Source organism: Pongo pygmaeus, chromosome 7 (genome assembly GCF_028885625.2).
Source record: "Pongo pygmaeus isolate AG05252 chromosome 7, NHGRI_mPonPyg2-v2.0_pri, whole genome shotgun sequence".
NCBI lineage: Eukaryota > Metazoa > Chordata > Mammalia > Primates > Hominidae > Pongo > Pongo pygmaeus.
The window spans coordinates 38706649-38724563 of record NC_072380.2 but is presented as its reverse complement, the minus strand read 5'-3'; the positions used below and the strand labels follow the sequence as shown (position 1 = coordinate 38724563).

At 50.6% G+C, this 17915-nt stretch overlaps 1 protein-coding gene across 15 annotated transcripts in view; it reads left to right on the top strand.

The window, feature by feature from the left end:
• Positions 1-640: 640 nt before the first annotated feature.
• The window catches only part of FGFR1 (fibroblast growth factor receptor 1), a 55186-nt gene continuing 37911 nt past the window's right edge, over positions 641-17915 (top strand). For 3 of the 15 annotated variants that reach the window (XM_063668643.1, XM_054498633.2, XM_063668637.1), the window contains exons 1-2: positions 641-773; positions 11217-11395. In XM_063668643.1, the coding sequence (XP_063524713.1) occupies positions 11305-11395 (91 nt within the window). In that variant the 5' untranslated portion in view covers positions 641-773; positions 11217-11304. Of the gene's footprint in view, positions 774-891; positions 1086-1409; positions 1568-11216; positions 11396-17915 lie in introns of those variants that run through there. The other 12 variants (XM_063668642.1, XM_063668641.1, XM_063668639.1 and 9 more) reach the window with 6 other exon arrangements.

Here is a 17915-nt window from a genome sequence, read left to right as displayed (position 1 = left end):
TCCTTTGGGGCCGCGGCTGGGGAACTACAAGGCCCAGCAGGCAGCTGCAGGGGGCGGAGGCGGAGGAGGGACCAGCGCGGGTGGGAGTGAGAGGGCGAGCCCTCGCGCCTCACTGGCGCATAGCGCTCGAAGCGCTCCTGCGGCCACAGGCGCGGCGTCCTCGGCGGCGAGCGGCAGCGAGTGGGAGCCAGGACGCCGGTGCAGTCGCAGCGCGCGCAGGAACCCGGGCTGTGCCGGGAGCTGGGCGGCCACGTCCGGACGGGACCGAGACTCCTTGTAGCGCATTGCGGCGACCTCGCCTTCCCCGGTCGCGAGCGCGCAGCTGCTTGAAAAGCCGCGGAACCCGAGGACTTTTCTCCGGTCCGAGCTCGGGGCGCCCCGCAGGGCGCACGGTACCCGTGCTGCAGTCGGGCACGCCGCGGCGCCGGGGCCTCCGCAGGGCGATGGAGCCCGGTCTGCAAGGAAAGTGAGGCGCCGCCGCTGCGTTCTGGAGAAGGGGGGCACAAGGTCTGGAGACCCCGGGCGGCGGACGGGAGCCCTCCCCCCGCCCCGCCTCCGGGGCACCAGCTCCGGCTCCATTGTTCCCGCCCGGGCTGGAGGCGCCGATCACCGAGCGCCGCCGGGAGTCGAGCGCCGGCCGCGGAGCTCTTGCGACCCCGCCAGGACCCGAACAGAGCCCGGGGGCGGCGGGCCGGAGCCGGGGACACGGGCACACGCCCGCTCGCACAAGCCACAGCGGACTCTCCCGAGGCGGAACCTCCACGCCGAGCGAGGTAAGAGCCGCGGCGCCCCCCGGATCTGGGGCGGGCTTGGCGTCCCGAGCGGCCCCCGGCGCCGGAGCCTCCTGGCTGCGCGCTTTGCCCGCCGCAGCCCGGCCGGGGCCGGCGCCTCCCTCCGCTCGCCGCCCGCCCCTTTCACCTCCTAGCTCCCTCCCGGGCTATCCGCGCCCCCCTTGGGTCTCTCCTCCCTTCCCTCCGCCCGCGTCTCCTGCGCCCCCTCCCTGCGCTCGTCCCGCCGCTCTTCCCGCCGCCCAACTTTTCCTCCAACTCGCGCTCGGGAGCTGGCGAGGCGGCGGCGGCTCTTCGGTGAGTCGCGGGAGGGACAGGCCCGGGGCGAAGGCGGCGAGGCCCGCGGTTTCCTGGACTGGGGAGGAGGGCGGGAGTGGGCGGCGAGGTGGGGTGCGTTGTGTGTGTTACGTGTGTGTTGCATTCCACTCCATCTCTTTTTGGTCCCCTTTTGGGGATTCACCCCCAATTCAGCAGGTAGCTTTGGGCTCAACGCTAAAAATCCGGGACATTCCTAAGTCCTTTTCCACCCTCGGGAAAGCCTGGGGTCCGGGTTGGGGTCGGATGGGGTGAGGGATGAACTGCGGAGGACGTGAAGGGCTAGGTTAGCTTCTCTTGGAATAGGTTTTAAGGAGGTGTCGTCACCAAATGGCTGAATCTGCTTGAGCTGAGAGCGAAAAACGACTCCCCTTTCCAGAAGGAGTGATCTTATGACTTGGACGGTCTCTGAAAGGGTCGGAAGTTTGGGGAACGGGAGGACGACCCACTGTCTTTAAGCCGAGGTATGGGACGGGGGCGGAAGGACCGTTCGGTCCCAATCTGGTTCTGGAGGTGGGGGGAAGGGATGAGGGTTTTTGTCTGGTGCGGTTCACTCGGCAGCGATGCGTATGCTTCTCTGGACCCTGCACCCCGCTTCCCCTACCGTTATGTCTGGGATTGGGAGAAAAGTAAGGCTACGACCCATGTTTGCAGAGGAATTTTATGGACCTTGTAGATGGGGTTCATATAGAACACACACCCCCTATGAGGCAGCCAGACACTTTTTTGGTGGTGGCGGTGGGGCGGGGGCGGGGGGGGGGTGTGAAGCCTGTTTCTTGTTCTGGGCCCAGAAGCTATCAGCCCGTTTGAAAAACATTACCACGGTGCCTTTCTCCCCCAGCACTCCCCCACCCCCATTTTCCAGATGTAGCAGCCGCATCTGGTTCCGTTTCACCCCACACGGGTACACCGCAGCCGCGTTATTAACTTCCCTCTTCCTCCCCTCCCCCTCCCCCAAATTAAAACTCAGATTCTTCAGCCTGTCTTGACCACCTCCCTCCTTAACATTTCTGGAGACTTGGAGATGCGGCGTTGAGATTCGGGGGAGAAAAGAAAGTTCCCTCGGATCCCGAGTTACTTAAGATCTCACCAAGTTATTCGCCGCCGCTGGTGGATGGCGGCGGTCGGGGTGCTTTCTGGATTGCGCAGAAAAGAGGCATCTTGGGAGATGGGGCCAAGGTTTTAGGGGGTGCCAGTCGCGAACGGTCCATCCGCTAGACTAGGGGGGCTCTTTGGCTGTGCGTCTGGCCAGAACTGGCCTTGACGATGGAAGTTTCTGGAACCAAAGCGTTGCTTTCTCTCCCTTGTGTTATAGCTGGAGCTGCGGGAGCGCCTGCCCTGCCCGGAGCCCGCGGTCCCCTCTGGGCCGCCCCGCGGTGGCGTCACGCGCCCCTCCCGGAGCAAGCCCGGTGCGCAGGGCCGGGGGCGTGGGCGGCTGCTGCCAGAGGCGCTCCCTGTGTGTTTTTAAGGACTGATTTGGGCCGCATCCCCCGGAAACTAAAGTGGGGCGTTTTACCGTTTAAATAACGGCTACAGGTTTGAAAGCGGGGGTTGGATTTTCGAGTTGTGTTTGGTAATAGTCTTTGAGGCAGCAAAGCGCCTTGTGGTCCAAAGTTGCGGGAGGGTGGGGAGAGTCGGTCTCCCACCCGCTTCTTTCCAGCCTCTTTCAAATTGAAAACACTTCTCTGGTTTCCTTCTTTGGGCGGTAGTTTTGGAAGCTGTAATGAAATCGCACTTTCTCTAGACGTGGTAATTAAGGTGACTGTTTCCTCTGCAGATGTGCCCTACCCTTTGCACCTCCGGACCAGCGCTTTTTTTGGAATACTATCTAGCCTTGAGACTGTTTAGCAGAAAGTGGCCATTTTCCTCCCTTGGCCCGGGCTCCCGGTTTCCTCCCTGAGGCTTGTTTAAAAGCGAAGTAGCAGGGCCCCGTGGGACGCGCCTTGGTCTGGTTAATCACCCCCACGCCCGGGTCATCCACCTTCCTCTCGGTGACCGAGGTTCAGCAGCCTCTGCTATTGCCGGCCGTCTTTGCCGATGGCCTGTCTCCCTAATGACTTGTTTACATATCCTACCCCCCCGGTGGGTTAGGAGAAGCTCCGGGGCTGCCCCGACCCTCCGAGTGCAGGGGTTTTGGGGACCGGGAGGCTGCTGGGGCCTGACTCCAGCTGAGAGGGTTATGAACTGCATCATTGACGAGCTGCTTGAAATATCTGTTGCATTTACTCTTAGTCATAGCTGAGTGTCAGCTTTTTAATGAGGTTCATCCAGATTGAGAGCCACTTGGACTTCGTACTTCACTGCCTGCTTTTCCAAACATGCCTGCAGAAATGCTCATTTTCGAGGTATTTTTCCCAATGGGGATTCAGGCCAGAGTGGGCACCACTTGAACAATCTTAGGGTGCTTCTTTTTCTTGGCCTCTGGCCATGGAGGATGTTAGAAAGTTCCATTAGGTGGCCCTTTGATAGCAAGGGAAGCAAAGGCTCAGGAAGAAATGGAGAAGTGTCCCCCACTCCCTAGGGGCAGAGGATTAGATACATCGGTGCATCCCTCAGGCTAGGCTAGCTTTATCCCTGGTGGACTCCAGAGGGCAAGAAAATTGAATTGAACACTGGGTAGGCAGATTCAAGCCTTAGAGACCAAGGAAAATCCATGGGTTTTGCTTTTAGTGGTGTGTTCTTTGTTTTCAGTATTGACCTGAAACAAGACTCCTAAAATGAGAGATTTGCTGGTATGAACTTGGGGGTTTAGCAGCCGGCTTCTACAAAGGCTTTTTTCTTGCCTCCGTTTCTAAAGTGTCTTTTGTCAAAATGGCTGTTAGTTACAGAACATCCTAGCAAAGTTTGAGCCTGTTGCTGCTGGAGGAAAAGGAGTTAGAATTGATTCAAATGTCTTATTCTGAAAGGGCCTCACATCACTTGAGTTTAATTTCCTCCTGGGAAATTTGTGTCTTACATTTGTCTTCCCCGGAGCTTTGTAAAAGGCCTGAACGCACCAGGGACTAGTGAGAGCCCAGATGCAGAGCTTTAGAGAAGATTCTGGTGTTTCCAGAAAGGATGAAATGTCAGACTTGGGCTAGGATATTTGTTTTTCCTCCTAAGGTTGCATCTACTTTAAACAGAAATTCTCTCCTCGCCACCATTTATCTCTCCCTTGCAATGAAAGAAACCATGTTTAGGGCCCTCTCCCCCATTTAATAGCCCTCGCCTGGATGAACTATCCCAAGAATTTGGTGGGGTTCCACTCATAGTACATCCTGTCTTCAAGAGCAAGGTTTTCTAGATTATGTGCAGCAGTCCGTGTTTCACTTATTGCTTTTTTTTTTTTTTTTTTTTTTTTTTTTTGAGATAGTCTCGCTCTGTTGCCCAGGCTGGAGTGCTGTGGCACTATCTCAGGTCACTGCAACCTCCGCCTTCCGGTTCAAGCGATTCTCCTGCCCCAGCCTCCCTAGTAGCTGGGATTGCAAGCATGCGCCACCACGCCCGGCTAATTTTTTGTGTTTTTAGTAGAGATGGTGTTTCACCATGTTGGCCAGGCTGGCCTTGAACTTCTGACCTCAAGCAATCCGCTGGTCTCGGCCTCCCAAAATGCTGGGATTACAGGTGTAAGCCACTGTGCCTGGCCACTTATTGCTAATTTTTTATATGTCTCTTACTTCCAAGGACATTTAGACACTTTTTTTTTTTTTAACAGAGACTCAAAAAATTAGCATTTCCATTGGACCAACTAAAATTCAGCAAGCTGAGCTGAGTAACTTTTTCCATATGTTTATTAAGTACTTGCCCCCTGCCCTCTCAACATGTGAGTAGAGAATGGTCACTTTGGGGAAGGAATAAGTCTTATTCTCATCTGAAGGGATTAATGTTTTGGTGTTACTTCCTCAATTCTGAAGAACCAAGTTGTCCAGAAATTTTCTCAGGGTTCTTTGGACTAGAGTTTGGCTGGTTAACAAGGGGTACTAGCTAATTGCTTTTCTCTGATAGTCTCAGCCTCTTTTTCTGGAGGAGTATCTGTATCAGTTTCTTTTCATCAGCCCTTTTTTTTCTTCATTCACTTACTTATCCAGTTAACAAACATGTTGGCATCTCCTGTGTACATACTAGGTGCTGAGGGTGTTAGCAAAGGTTAGGGAGGCACAGACCTTGTTCTGAAGGAACCTGCAGTTTCGTGGGGAGAGAAGAGAATGAAGAACATAAATAACAATCATATAATATGACCTAAGTGCCATGTGAGAGGGGCTAGTAATGTGGTTTGCAAATTTGGAGAAATGAAGTTCTCCAGCTAGAAGGCCCAAGAAAGTCTTATGGAAGAAACAGCTTCTTAAGATGGGGTTCAGAGAAAAGGGAAGGCCTGGCCCGTTGCAGAACAAGGAATGGCATGAAGAAAGTCTTGCACAGAGGCATGGATGTTGCTTCGAGCTGTGGCGCCCTATAGAAATAGAACACGAGCAGCTGGGCACAGTGGCTCACGCCTGTAATCCCAGCACTTTGGGAGGCCAAGGCAGGTGGATTGCTTGAGCCCATGAGATGGAGATGAGCCTGGACAACATGGTGAGACCCTGTGTCTACCAAAAAATACACAAATTAGATGAGTATGCTCATGCTTACTGGTAGTCCCAGCTATTCAGGAGGCTGAGGTGGGAGGATCACTTGAGCCTAGGAGGCAGAGGCTGCAATAAGCTGTGATTGCACCACTGCACTCCAGCATGGGGGACAGAGGAAGATCCTGTTTAAAAAAAAAAAAAAAAAAACCCCGGGCACAGTGGCTCATGCCTGTAATCCCAGCCCTTTGGGAGGCAAAGGCAGGTGGATCACCTGAGGTCAGAAGTTCAAGACCAGCCTGGCCAACATGGTGAAACCCTGTTTCTACTAAAAATAAAAAAATTAGCCAGGCTTGGTGGCTCATGTCTGTAATCCCAGCTACTTGGGAGGCAGGAGAATCGTTTGAACCCGGGAGGCAGAGGTTGCGGAGGTTGAGCCAAGATTGCGCCACTGCAACTCCAGCCTGAGTGACGGAGCAAGACTCCGTCTCAAAGAAAAAAAGAAAGGAAGAAAGAAATGTAACATTATAACGTGAGCTATGTGTACGTTGAGATTTTCTAGAAGCCACATTGGAAATTAAGTTAAAAGAAAGAAATAGGTAAAAAAAAATTTTTTTTTTTGAGACGGAGTCTCGCTTTGTTGCCAGGCTGGAGTGCAGTGGCGCAATCTCGGCTCACTGCAACCTCTGCCTCCCGGGTTCAAGGGATTCTCCTGCCTCAGCCTCCTGAGTAGCTGGGACTACAGGCGTGCGCCACCGCACCCAGCTAATTTTTGTATTTTTAGTAGAGACGGGGTTTCAGCATGTTGGCCAGGGTGGTGTCGACCTCTTGACCTTGTGATTCGCCAACCTCGGCCTCCCAAAGTGCTGGGATTACAGGCGTGAGCCACCGTGCCTGGCCAAAATTTGTTTTTTAATTAACTTGTTTGTTTAGATTTTATTTAACGTAACTATATTTCCAAAATGTTATCATTTGAACATGTAATCAATATAGAAATTATTGATGAGATACTTTACATTTTTTTATAACAAGTGCTTAAGATGTGGTGTATACTTTTTACTTCTAGCATATCTGTTAGCACCAGCCACATTTCAAGTGTGCAGTGGCCACCGTGTGGGCCACAAGTCTAGAATATAAGACATGAAGATGGAGAGTGAGAAATGCCTTTGGAAAGGTTGGAAGTTCCTGACCTTCTGCTGCCAATTACCAAATCTCCTGAGACTGCTATTAAGGAGTGACTCAAAGCACTACACAAAGAGAATTATAAATATCTTAATATTATATCTGAAATACAAATACATAATTCTTTACATTTGGTTGGTACTTTAGAGAGGAGAGAATGGGCACAGTCACCCACACCACCCATTTGAGCCTCGTAATCACCTGTGATGTAGCTTCCTCTAGGTTGGAAACTGAGGCTTAGAACGGTTAAGTGACTATCCCAGGGTGGCAAGATCATAAGTGGAAGGGTGTGAATTCATACTGTCTCCAGTGGACAAGAATAAAAAGACCCAGGCTGGGTGTGGTGGCTCATGCCTGTAATCCCAGCACTTTGGGAGGCCACTGTAGGTGGATCTCTTGAGCCCAGGAGTTCATTACCAGCATGGGCAACATGGTGAGACCCATTTTTAATATACAGAAAATTAGCCCAGCTACTCGGGAGGCTGAGGTGGGAGATCACTTGAGTCTGGGGGATGGAGGTTGTAGTGAGTTGAGATCGTGCCACTGCACTCTAGCTTGGGTGACAGAGCAACACTCTGTTTCAGAAAGAATAAAAAGATTTGGCCATGAATTCGTCAGCTAGTTTTCCTTACATAATTTTCGGACAAGGAGATCTGACATTCATAGGTTTTTCTCTTAGAAGTGGGAGAGCTTCAAGGTCACGTGGTCCGTCCAGCCCCTGCTGTCTCACCAGACACTGTCCACCCTTTATGTTGGATCGGTACTCCAGTGAGAAGACAGCAGGCACTTTCACCCATGCAGCCCATTCAGTTTTCATAACCACCTGTGATGGAGGCAAGGCAAGTATTTCAGCCCTCTCCAATGAGTGGGAAACTGAGATGTGCCCCCTCTCTGCTCCCCACCGAGGACCTCTGCATGCAGGCATGAATCCCAGGAGCCTGGCTGATAATTGGAGAGATGGGGCAGGGGGAACCAGCTGCAGGGTCTTGGAGGAAGCTGCTGTGTACACCTGCAAGGCTGCAGGTCACATCTGTCAAGCAGTGAAGGAAGGAAGTTGTTCCTAAGGGATTGGAAAAATTCATTAATTAGTAGAATGAGAAACTGAGGTGAAGGAGGAGGTGGCAGGGTCCCAGACAGCATGTTGGACTAGTGGCCTGTGTCACTGTGTTTTTTGCAGGTGGGTGGCATGGGGTGTATGCCCACTTCTTATTCCAGGAGTTGGTGCCAGGAGGCCAGGCTTTCTTAACATCCTTGTTTTACAGATGTCAAACTTGAGGGCCAGAGGGGTAGGATAGGAAAAGACTTTTTGTACCTTTTTTGGGAAAGAACAAGAGGGAAGCTGGCAGATGAATTCGAAGTGCATTGACCAGGGAGCTGAGAGAGGGCAGTCTGCAGCCAGCCCACACCTGGGAGGAGGCGGCAGGCTTTTCTGGGGACAGAGTGGCCAAGTCGAAGCAAGCTTAACCACCTCAACATGACACCACTCTTTCCCATTGGAACCTGAGAACTTGTTCAGTATTCTGACACTTACCATGGGACCTGGGTTTTCTTGGTCAGGTGTGCGTTTCTGGGTGACAGGCCTGCATCAGGTGTATTTTTGGGATGTAGTAAGATGTGGAATATGGGTTTAGGGGCATCCTCTGGCAAGCACTGCTTCTATCCCAGCTCTGGGAATGTGCCCCATGCAGTGTCCTAGAGGGCTCATCTGTGGTCTGCTTCCAAGGGTCTTTCTTTTAGTTAGTTAGTTTTGGGACAGAGTCTCACTCCGTCACCCAGTCTGGAGTGCAGTGATGCAATCTCGGCTCACTGCAACCTCCACCTCCCGGATTCAAGCAATTCTCGTGCGTTAGCCTCCTGAGTAGCTGGGATTACAGGCATGCACCACCACACCCAGCTAATTTTTGTATTTTTAGTAGACAAGGAATTTCACCATGTTGGCCAGTCTGGTCTCAACTCCCCACCTCAGGTGATACGCCCGCCTCAGCCTCCCAAAGTCCTGGGATTGTAGGTGTGAGCCACCATGCCCTGGCACAAAGGTCTATCTTTTGACCAATGGGACTGCAAATCAAGGCTCTTTTGTTCCCAGAGTTACCTTGGATTTACCCTTATCTACTTGGTTTGGATAAATTGAGTTTGCCTCAGATGGAGTCAGGCGTGATCAATCCCTTATTTACTTTGTCCCACCCTGTCCTCTAATATCCAAAAACCTTGAGGCACTATTACATGCTAGCTACATTTCCTTGAGTAAAGTACTTAACCTCTTTGAGCCTCAGTTTCTCCATTGCTTAAAAGGAATAATAAAACTTATCCCCCATAAGTTTATAGTGAGGAATGAATTAATTCCTCACTATAGTTCTAAATTAATTCTACTTAGGTCATTCTTGGTACATAGTGGGTGTTCAGTATTCATTTTTCTCTTTTCTGATTCCTTTCATAAATGTAGAAAAATGAAAGAGAAATGTTGACTTCTCTTTTGATTTGAAATCATTAAAACATTTTAGTAAGCCTTGGGAGGGAGCTAGTGGTGTGGCATGTGTATCCCGCTGGCCAAGCACATGTGAACGAAGCCAAGAATCCAGGGGCTTTTCTGCCAGCCAGCACTGACTCACTTGCGAGGGGCCCTGCCTGGCTCGGGGGAGGCAGGGCTGAAGTACCACATTAGGGCATGTTCCGGGGAAGTAGATTCTCTGAATAACTTGGATGGCTCCCTGGAGCATTTAGGACAGAAGCCACCTGGAAAATAGAGATGGTCACCCCCACGTAGCCCTGACAGTGCCCAGAAAGTCTTGTCACTTGGTAAATGTTAACAGCTATGATCCGTTCTTTAAGACCCTGGGGAGTTTTAAGTTTTACCCCTCCAGACCTGAGAAGGGTAAAGGGCTGCAGATGCTGTTCTTTTAACTGGGGCCAGTGTGAGCCATCTTTGACTCAGTGCTTGCGATAGACCTTGATTCTGCAGTGGGACCTCCCAGGCCCCCTTGCCCCCTGCAACTTCTGGACTCATATCCGTCAGACATCACTTGTCACCTTCCAGCATCAGGGAGAACTGGATCCCTCCTGGCTCCACACTCTTAGGCTCTTTGTAAGTAGCTGGTGAGGGTTTTCTTCTCTCTGCAAGGGAGGCTGGTAGAACTATGGATGTGATTCATACAACTTTAGAGACAAAAAGAAAGTACCCAGGCAGTCATTTATTTCAGCTGCTTCATTGCATAGGTCGGGGAGTTGAGCATCGAGTCCAGCAGCTACTAACTAGTTATCTCTGTACTTGGCTTCCATTTACTGGTCCTTAGCTTGTTCCATGCTTCTTCATTGCCCCTTATTTCTCACCAGAGGGACTGGTTGGCCCTAGATGGAGTGGTCTTTTTTAAATTTTTTTTTTAAATTTTTTGAGACAGAGTCTCACTTTGTCACCTAGGCTGTAGTGCAGTGCCGCGATCTCGGCTCACTGCAACCTCTGCCTCCTGAGTTCAAGCAATTCTCCTGTCTCAACCTCTTGAGTAGCTGGGATTACAGGTGTGTACCGCTATGCCCAGCTAATTTTTGTATTTTTAGTAGAGATGGGATTTCACCATGTTGGCCAGGTTGGTCTCGAACTCCTGACCTCAAATGATCTGCCCACCTTAGCCTCCCGAAGTGCTGGGATTGCAGGTGTGAGCCACCGCACCTGGCCTGGGCAGAGTGAAGTCTTATGCTGGGGAGCCATCGGCATACTCAAGCCTCCTGCAATTGTAGCACACTTTGTAAAACTGTTTCCCACAAAAGGGCAGAACTATTTGGGACTTTCATGAGACCATTCACTTTGTAGCACATACTACCTTGAAGTTGATACCTTGGAAAACCTCATGATGATATTCCCAGGCTTGCACATAATCTGCACTCAAAACACAGCTGTAGAATTGAACTAAAGCATCCCTCTGTCCAATTAAGACCTATAACCTCTCTTGAGCAGAATCTCGCTCTGTCACCCAGGTTGGAGTGCAGTGGTGCAGTCTCAGCTCACTGCATCCTTCCCCTCCCGGGTTCAAGCAATTCTCCTGCCTCAGCCTCTGAAGTAACTGAGACTACAGGTGCGCGCCACCACGCCTGGGTAATTTTTGTATTTTTAGTAGAGACGGGGTTTCGCCATGGCCAGGCTGGTCTCAAACTCCTGGCCTCAAGTGATCCTCCCGCCTCAGCCTCCCAAAGTGCTGGGATTACAGGGTGCACCACCACACCCAGCCAGGACCTATGATCTAATTCATTGTTGGGGTAGCTTCACAATTTTCTTCTGGACGCCTTAGTAAGTCCACACTTAAAGCAGCTACCACATGGCATGCTTTACCTTCTGTTTCTCCTTTCCCCTCCCCTACCTAGACCCTCCTAACTTTTGGGGTTTTTTTCCTTTCCTCAGGGTCAGTTTGAAAAGGAGGATTGAGCTCACTGTGGAGTATCCATGGAGATGTGGAGCCTTGTCACCAAACTCTAACTGCAGAACTGGGATGTGGAGCTGGAAGTGCCTCCTCTTCTGGGCTGTGCTGGTCACAGCCACACTCTGCACCGCTAGGCCATCCCCAACCTTGCCTGAACAAGGTAAGGTGCTGGCTGGGGGCAGCCTGGACTCCTGGGCCTTGGGAACAGGATGGGCTGGGAGGGAGATGATGTGGTTGCAGGTGATGTGGTCAACAGGGAAGGCTCCTTCCCAGGTGGAGCAAAGAACTCCCTTCCTGTAGGAGAAACTCTCAAGATATCTGGGTTGGTTCTGGTCTGGTTATAAACATAACTGACTTCATCAGAGGTTGGGGTCATGAAGGCTGGTGACATCCATTTACCTGGGATGACATGTTTGTAGGGGGTAATTTATGCTTTCCTCTTTCTGAAGAAAGAATATCTGATTAGGACCCTAGTGTCACACTTTAACATACGTGATGTATAAAATGCAGCTTGTGGTGCAGTGGGGAGAGAATGACCTTTGAATTTGCGTGTAGAACTTGGGTCGGAGTACAGGGGATGTTGTAGGAGGTGAGAGCTTGCTAAAGACCTTTGGCTTCTAGAAAATTGTTGCAAGGCCACATCTTTGCCAGGCATGGTGGGTCACACATGTAACCTCAGCACTCTGGGGGGCTAAGGCAAGAGGATCACTTGAGGCCGGGAGTTCAAGATCAGCCTAGGCAATATAGCGAGACCCCATCTCTACAAAAAAAAGGAAATTAACTGGGTGTGGTAGAGCACGCTGCTAGTCCCAGCTACTTGCTATTCAGGAGGCTGAGATGGGAAGATTGCATGATCCTAAGAGTTGAGGCTGCAGTGAATTATGATTGCACTACTGCGCTCCAGCCTGGGTGAAAAAAAGGCACATCTTCTATAAGGGTCAGCAGTCGTGGCTCCATGCCTGCATTTTCCTATCCTTAACTGTGTCTCACAGGTTCTGTTTGGGGGCCTGCCAAGCGGTTTGCTTTGGATAGGTACTGTTAGAGGGGTTTTGAAGTGATTGAGACCCAGGAAGCATGAAGGGGCATGGAGACCTATGGCGTGTTGGAAATTCAGCGCCATCATCGGTAACAGGAAGGACTTACCCCACCATTCTTGGGATCTGTGTGAGCTGTGAAAAGGCCTCTTGGGAGATTACAGGTACAGCATACCTGGTGGCTTTCGCGGGACTTTGAAAACTAATGTATGAGCATTTCTGCTGCCGGAGGATAGTGTGGTTCGTGACTCAGTGGCTGGTCACACAGAGAAGGTTAACACACAGTGGGTGAAAGGTTGGAGGTGTACGTGATGGGGTGGCTGTGTGCAAAAGGCTGCCACTCAGCTGGTCAGGAACTCGTTTGAATGATGAGTGATGGGTAAGAATATGTGTCCTCTGGATGGAGTTGGGGATGAACAGGGAAAGTTGTGTGAGACTTTATAGAAGGTACAGTGGCTAGAGCAGGCATATTCATGTTGCTGTCAGTAACAGAACCGAAGGCAAGGTCTGAGCTGGAGCACGGTGGAGACCCAAAGTGGGAGAGACTGTGTCTGCCCACAGGGAGTTTATGGTCAGGAGGGGATGGGCAAGTACAGGGATAAGTAACACAAGACAGACTGTGTTTAAACCACCCAGTGAAGTTACAACCAGAGGTGGTGGGAATGCAGTGGAAGAGGGGAGCAGAGAGCACCTGAGATGGGCTTGAGTTCAGAACGGGAAAAATAAAGGGCCCTCCAGGTTGAACAGCATGAGGTTCAGAGGCAGCATGTATATGGTTTATGGAGAACGGTTTGGCTGGTGAGTAGGTAGCTCTGGGAAGCAACACTTGGAAAAATTGGATTGAGTTAGCATATGGAAGGCTTAATGCCCTGCTAAGAAAACTATACTTAGGGCCGGGCACGGTGGCTCACGCCTGTAATCCCAGCACTTTGGGAGGCTGAGGCGGGCGGATCACAAGGTCAGGGGTTCGAGACCATCCTGCCTAACACGGTGAAACCCCATCTCTATTAAAAATACAAAAAAATTAGCCGGGCGTGGTGGCGGGCGCCTGTAGTCCCAGCTACTCCAGCTCCAGTCTCCAGCTGAGGCAGGAGAATGGTGTGAACCCGGCAGGCAGAGCTTGCAGTGAGCCAAGATCATGCCACTGCACTCCAGCCTGGGTGACAGAGCGAGACTCCGTCTCAAAAAAGAAAAAGAAAACTATACTTAGGCCAGGTATGGATTATGCTGGTAATCCCAACACTTTGGGAAGCCGAGGCAGGAGGATTGCTTGAGCCAAGAAGTTTGAGACCAGCCTGGGCAACATGATGAGACCCTGTGTCTACAAAAAATAGAAAAATTAGCCAGGTGTGGTGGCACATGCTTGTAGTCCCAACTGTTAGGGAGGCTGAGGTGGGAGGATCACTTGAATCTGGGAGGTAGAGGTTGCAGTGAGCCATGATTACACCACTTCACTTCAGCTGGGTGACAGAGTGAGACTCTGTCTCAAAAAAAAAAAAACAAAAACAAGAAAAGAAAACGAGACTTAAATGGGTAGATGCTGGGAAACTTGAAAAGTTTTGAGCAAGTAGTGACACGAACAGCTTTCAGAAAGTTAATTTGGCAGCTCAACTGTGGATGGCTAGGAGGAAAGAGTGAGGTGCACCTGTGTTTGCATCCGGCTCTGCCGCTTGATAGCTGCATTATTTACTTCAACAAACTACTCAAACACCGTATGTCACAGTTTGCTCATCTGTAAAACAGGGATAAATAATAAAGGGTTAAGTGGGGTAATCCAGATGAAGCCCTTCCGTGTAAGGTGTTAACAGTTGCTATTGCTGCCACTGCTGCTGCCAGAAGGATGAGGTTGAAGGTTATTTTGAGTGTCTGGCTAGAGGAAGTGCAGGTACTGAGCAGGATGGGGACTGGGAGATGATAGAGGAAGGAAAAAGTAGTAAAGACACTACAGCAATAGCATCTGTGGGTTTAAGTAGGTTGGGTATCAACTGTGGGCAGCTGGAGACTGAGATGAGAGTGTAAAGGGAGTGAGTCAGAGTGGGAGGTTTGAGGGGAGTTGAGATTTGAATCCGCCAATTGTAGACAGCGATAAAGTAGAGTGGAAGAGGAGCGAGGACCTGGTTGAGGTTTGAGAATGTGAATTTATAATGGAGCCTAAAGTGCTTTCTTTTTTTTTGCAGAAGAAAGGAGGGAGATGTGAATCTCGGGCCTGGCTGCTTGTGAGCCAGCCCGACAGGATGAGTATAAGGAACTTCAGGGCCAGGGGAGGGGTGCTAGTAGAGGAGGGGGCTTCACGGAAGCTGCTGGGGCAAGGTGGAGGCTGGAACCTGGGGGCTGAAGATCTTGATGAGGACAAAGTACTGGACCTGTGAACAGAAGAAAGGGAGTAACAGAGGTGGATGGGGCTCTTAGGATCCATGTACCCAGGAAGACTGACATTAAATGACCATTTTTTAAAAATCAACTTAATTGGCAAAGTCACAGTGGCTCCCACCCATAATCCCAGTACTGTGGGAGGCAGAGGCGGGAGGATCACTTGAGCCCAGGAGTTTAAGATCAGCTGGTTTTTTTGTTTGTTTGTTTGTTTGTTTGTTTTAAGAGACAGAGTTTTGCTCTGTTGCCCAAGCCAGAGTACAGTGGCATGATCTTGGCTCACTGCAACCTCTGCCTCCCAGGTTCAAGCGATTCTCCTGCCTCAGCCTCCTAAGTAGCTGGAATTAGAGGTGCTCACCACTATGCCTGGCTAATTTTTATATTTTTAGTAGAGATGAGTTTCACCATGTTGGCCAGGTTGGTCTTGAACTCGTGACCTCAAGTGATCCGCCCACCTCGGCTTCCCAAAGTGCTGGGACTATAGGTGTGAGCCACCACACCTGGCCAAACCAACTTAATTTAGGTATAATTTACCCACTATAAAATACAACTGTTTTAAGTGCATAGTTTGACGTGTTTTGATAAATGTCTACGTCCCGTGTAACTAGTACCCCAATCAGAGATGAAACATTTTTATCACCCTCAAAAATTCCCCTCATGCCCGTTTGCAGTCAGTCCCGTATTTGTTGGGTCACCTGTATTTGGGTTAACAGTTTGGGCTATTGTAATAAAACTGCTGTGAACCTTCATGTGCAAGCCTAGGTGGGTACACATTTTCCTTGAACTGCCCTGGTTTTGATTTTGGCTCCACACCTTACTGACTGTTGGCTCTTGGGAAAGTTCCTTTTTGTGCCCTTTTATAAAATATATTGATAATGAATGTGTGCTCATAAGGTCATTGTGAATATCAGATGAGCATGTCTGCAGAGGTCATAGGACATTGCCTGGTCCATAGGCCATGAGCAGTCAATGGCCGTTGTGGGTCCCTTTTCCTGGGCCTGCAGGGGAGACGGCACATGGCGAGGAGCATGTTGTTTCATGGGACACAGCAACGGAAAGCCCCTGCACTTGGAGAAGAAGCCCCGGGTCTCCGTTTGGTGGAGTAAGCCCCCGTCTTAGTGTGAGTGTGGTGCTTTCACATAGCCTGTCTCTCATGAGCTTTGTGACAGAACAGAGAACTGCTGTGCCCAGAACATTCTAAGGGGAGATCTGGCTTCATGCTTTGTAAGCTGTAAGGAACCTTGTAAGTGTAAAGTATATTGCATAGTCTTGGGCCTGCTGATTGTTTAATAATAATGCTGCTATTTTTAATTAATTAATTTATTTATTTGAGACGGAGTCTCACTCTGTCGCCAGGCTGGAGTGCAGTGGCGTGATCTTGGCTCACTGCAACCTCCACCTCCTGGGTTCAAGCAATTCTCCTGCCTTAGCCTCCCAAGTAGCTGGGATTACAGGCGCGTGCCACCACGCCCAGCTAGTTTTTTTGTATATTTAGTAGAGATGGGGTTTCACCATGTTGGCCAGGATGGTCTCGATCTCCTGACCTCGTGATCTGCCCACCTCGGCCTCCCATAGTGCTGGGATTACAGGTGTGAGCCATCATGCCTGGCCAATGCTGCTGTTGTCTTAAAAGAAAAAATCATAGGGCGAGCACAGTGGCTCACACCTGTAATCCCAGCACTATGGGACGCCGATGCAGGAGGATTGCATGAGCCTGGGAGTTCCAGACCAGCCTGGGCAACATAGCAAGACCCCATCTCTAAAAATTTTAAAAATTAGCCGGGTAACGTGGTACACATCAGCAGTCCTAGCTATTCAGAAGGCTGAGATGGGAGAATTGCTTGAGAGTTGCTTGAGCCCAGGAGTTGAGGCTGCAGTGAGCTATAATCAAGCCACTGCACTCCAGCCTGGGTGTCAGACGAAAACCCTGTCTTTAAAAAAAAGAAAAAACACATTATAATATATGTATTAAGGGCTGTGTCCAAAAGGTGAGAGCAAACCACCCCAAACCCTGTTCACACTGAGTTTTCCCCATTTAAAAGGCCTTGCTGTGATTTTAACTGTGTGTGTGCGTGTGTGTGTGTGTGTGTGGTGTGTGTGGGTGGGTGTGTGTGTGTGTGTGTCTCGGGAGCCCCTCCCCACTGAGCGCAGTGCCAACGCCCCTCAGTCTGCAAGTGCTCCTGAGGGATTGGGGAGGGCCTGGAGTTTCTGGCTGTCCTTGGAAAGTTGATTTAATAAGGGTTCCAGGAAAACCAGCCTCCCTCCCCTCTCCTTCCCTCCTTTGGTTTGGGATCTTACAGATTGTTTCAGATCAGGCTTTGAGAGTGGTGAGGGAGTTGTTTGGAAAGACTGAAGCCGGTTTCAGATGATAAGCACCAACATTCTGAGCTTGCAGAGGGTGCATTTGTCTGTCTTTTGCAATAAGTCAAGTCTTGGTGGGGAAAGCCAGTGAGTGAGTGCAACACTGCGGGCAGTTGGGGTGGGGGTCCTGCCCCCTTTTCGGCAGTACTGTGGGTTAAACACCCCAGTGCTCAGAAAACCTGCAGCTCATAAGTGATTTAATGGGCTGAGTTTTACAGCTCCTCCCACCCACCTAGATTTGAAGGAGTCTGGTGGCTTGTTAGAGGGGGGAGAGGTTGTGCTTAATGGAAAAACCGCACGTTTCCATTCTGGCCTCAAGCCCCCTGGATGCCCTGTGTGCACCACAAAGTGGGGCTTTGTCTCTGTGTTTTGCAGAAACCTGCACCTATGGGGAAGAGGCTGTCCATGGTGCCAGAGCCGTTGCCTAGCCTCAAATCATAGGGCCCTTGCAGGTCCTCCATCCCTGGGCATCTCCAGCTGCCTTTGGCCCAAATGGGTGTGCATTTCAGCCTGGCTGCAGGGAGAGTCTCAAATAGGTACTACAGGTTCGGTAGTGGGACACCCTCTGTTCCGCTATCAGACCTCTAGTCTAGCATCTACACTGGACTGTAGTCCTGTGTCCCAAGGCTGCCTTGGTACACAAGCAGGACCCTCCCCTACTCACACCCCATCTCCAGCATAATTTCTTATGATGAAAAGAACTTGTTTGCTTCTCATTCACCCTGGATGGTAAGAGGAGTTTCTTCATCCCCTGCCAGAAGGCGAGTGAAATTCCATGGAGCAAAAGGTGTTGTCAGATGACCCACTTGAGAACAAGGGTGGAGGATTTAGGCCTCTAGAAATCTGCCAGGTGCTAAGCTCATAACAGGTTTCCCCAGAGGATCAGCTCTGTCCCACTTCCCCTGGAGAGGTGGC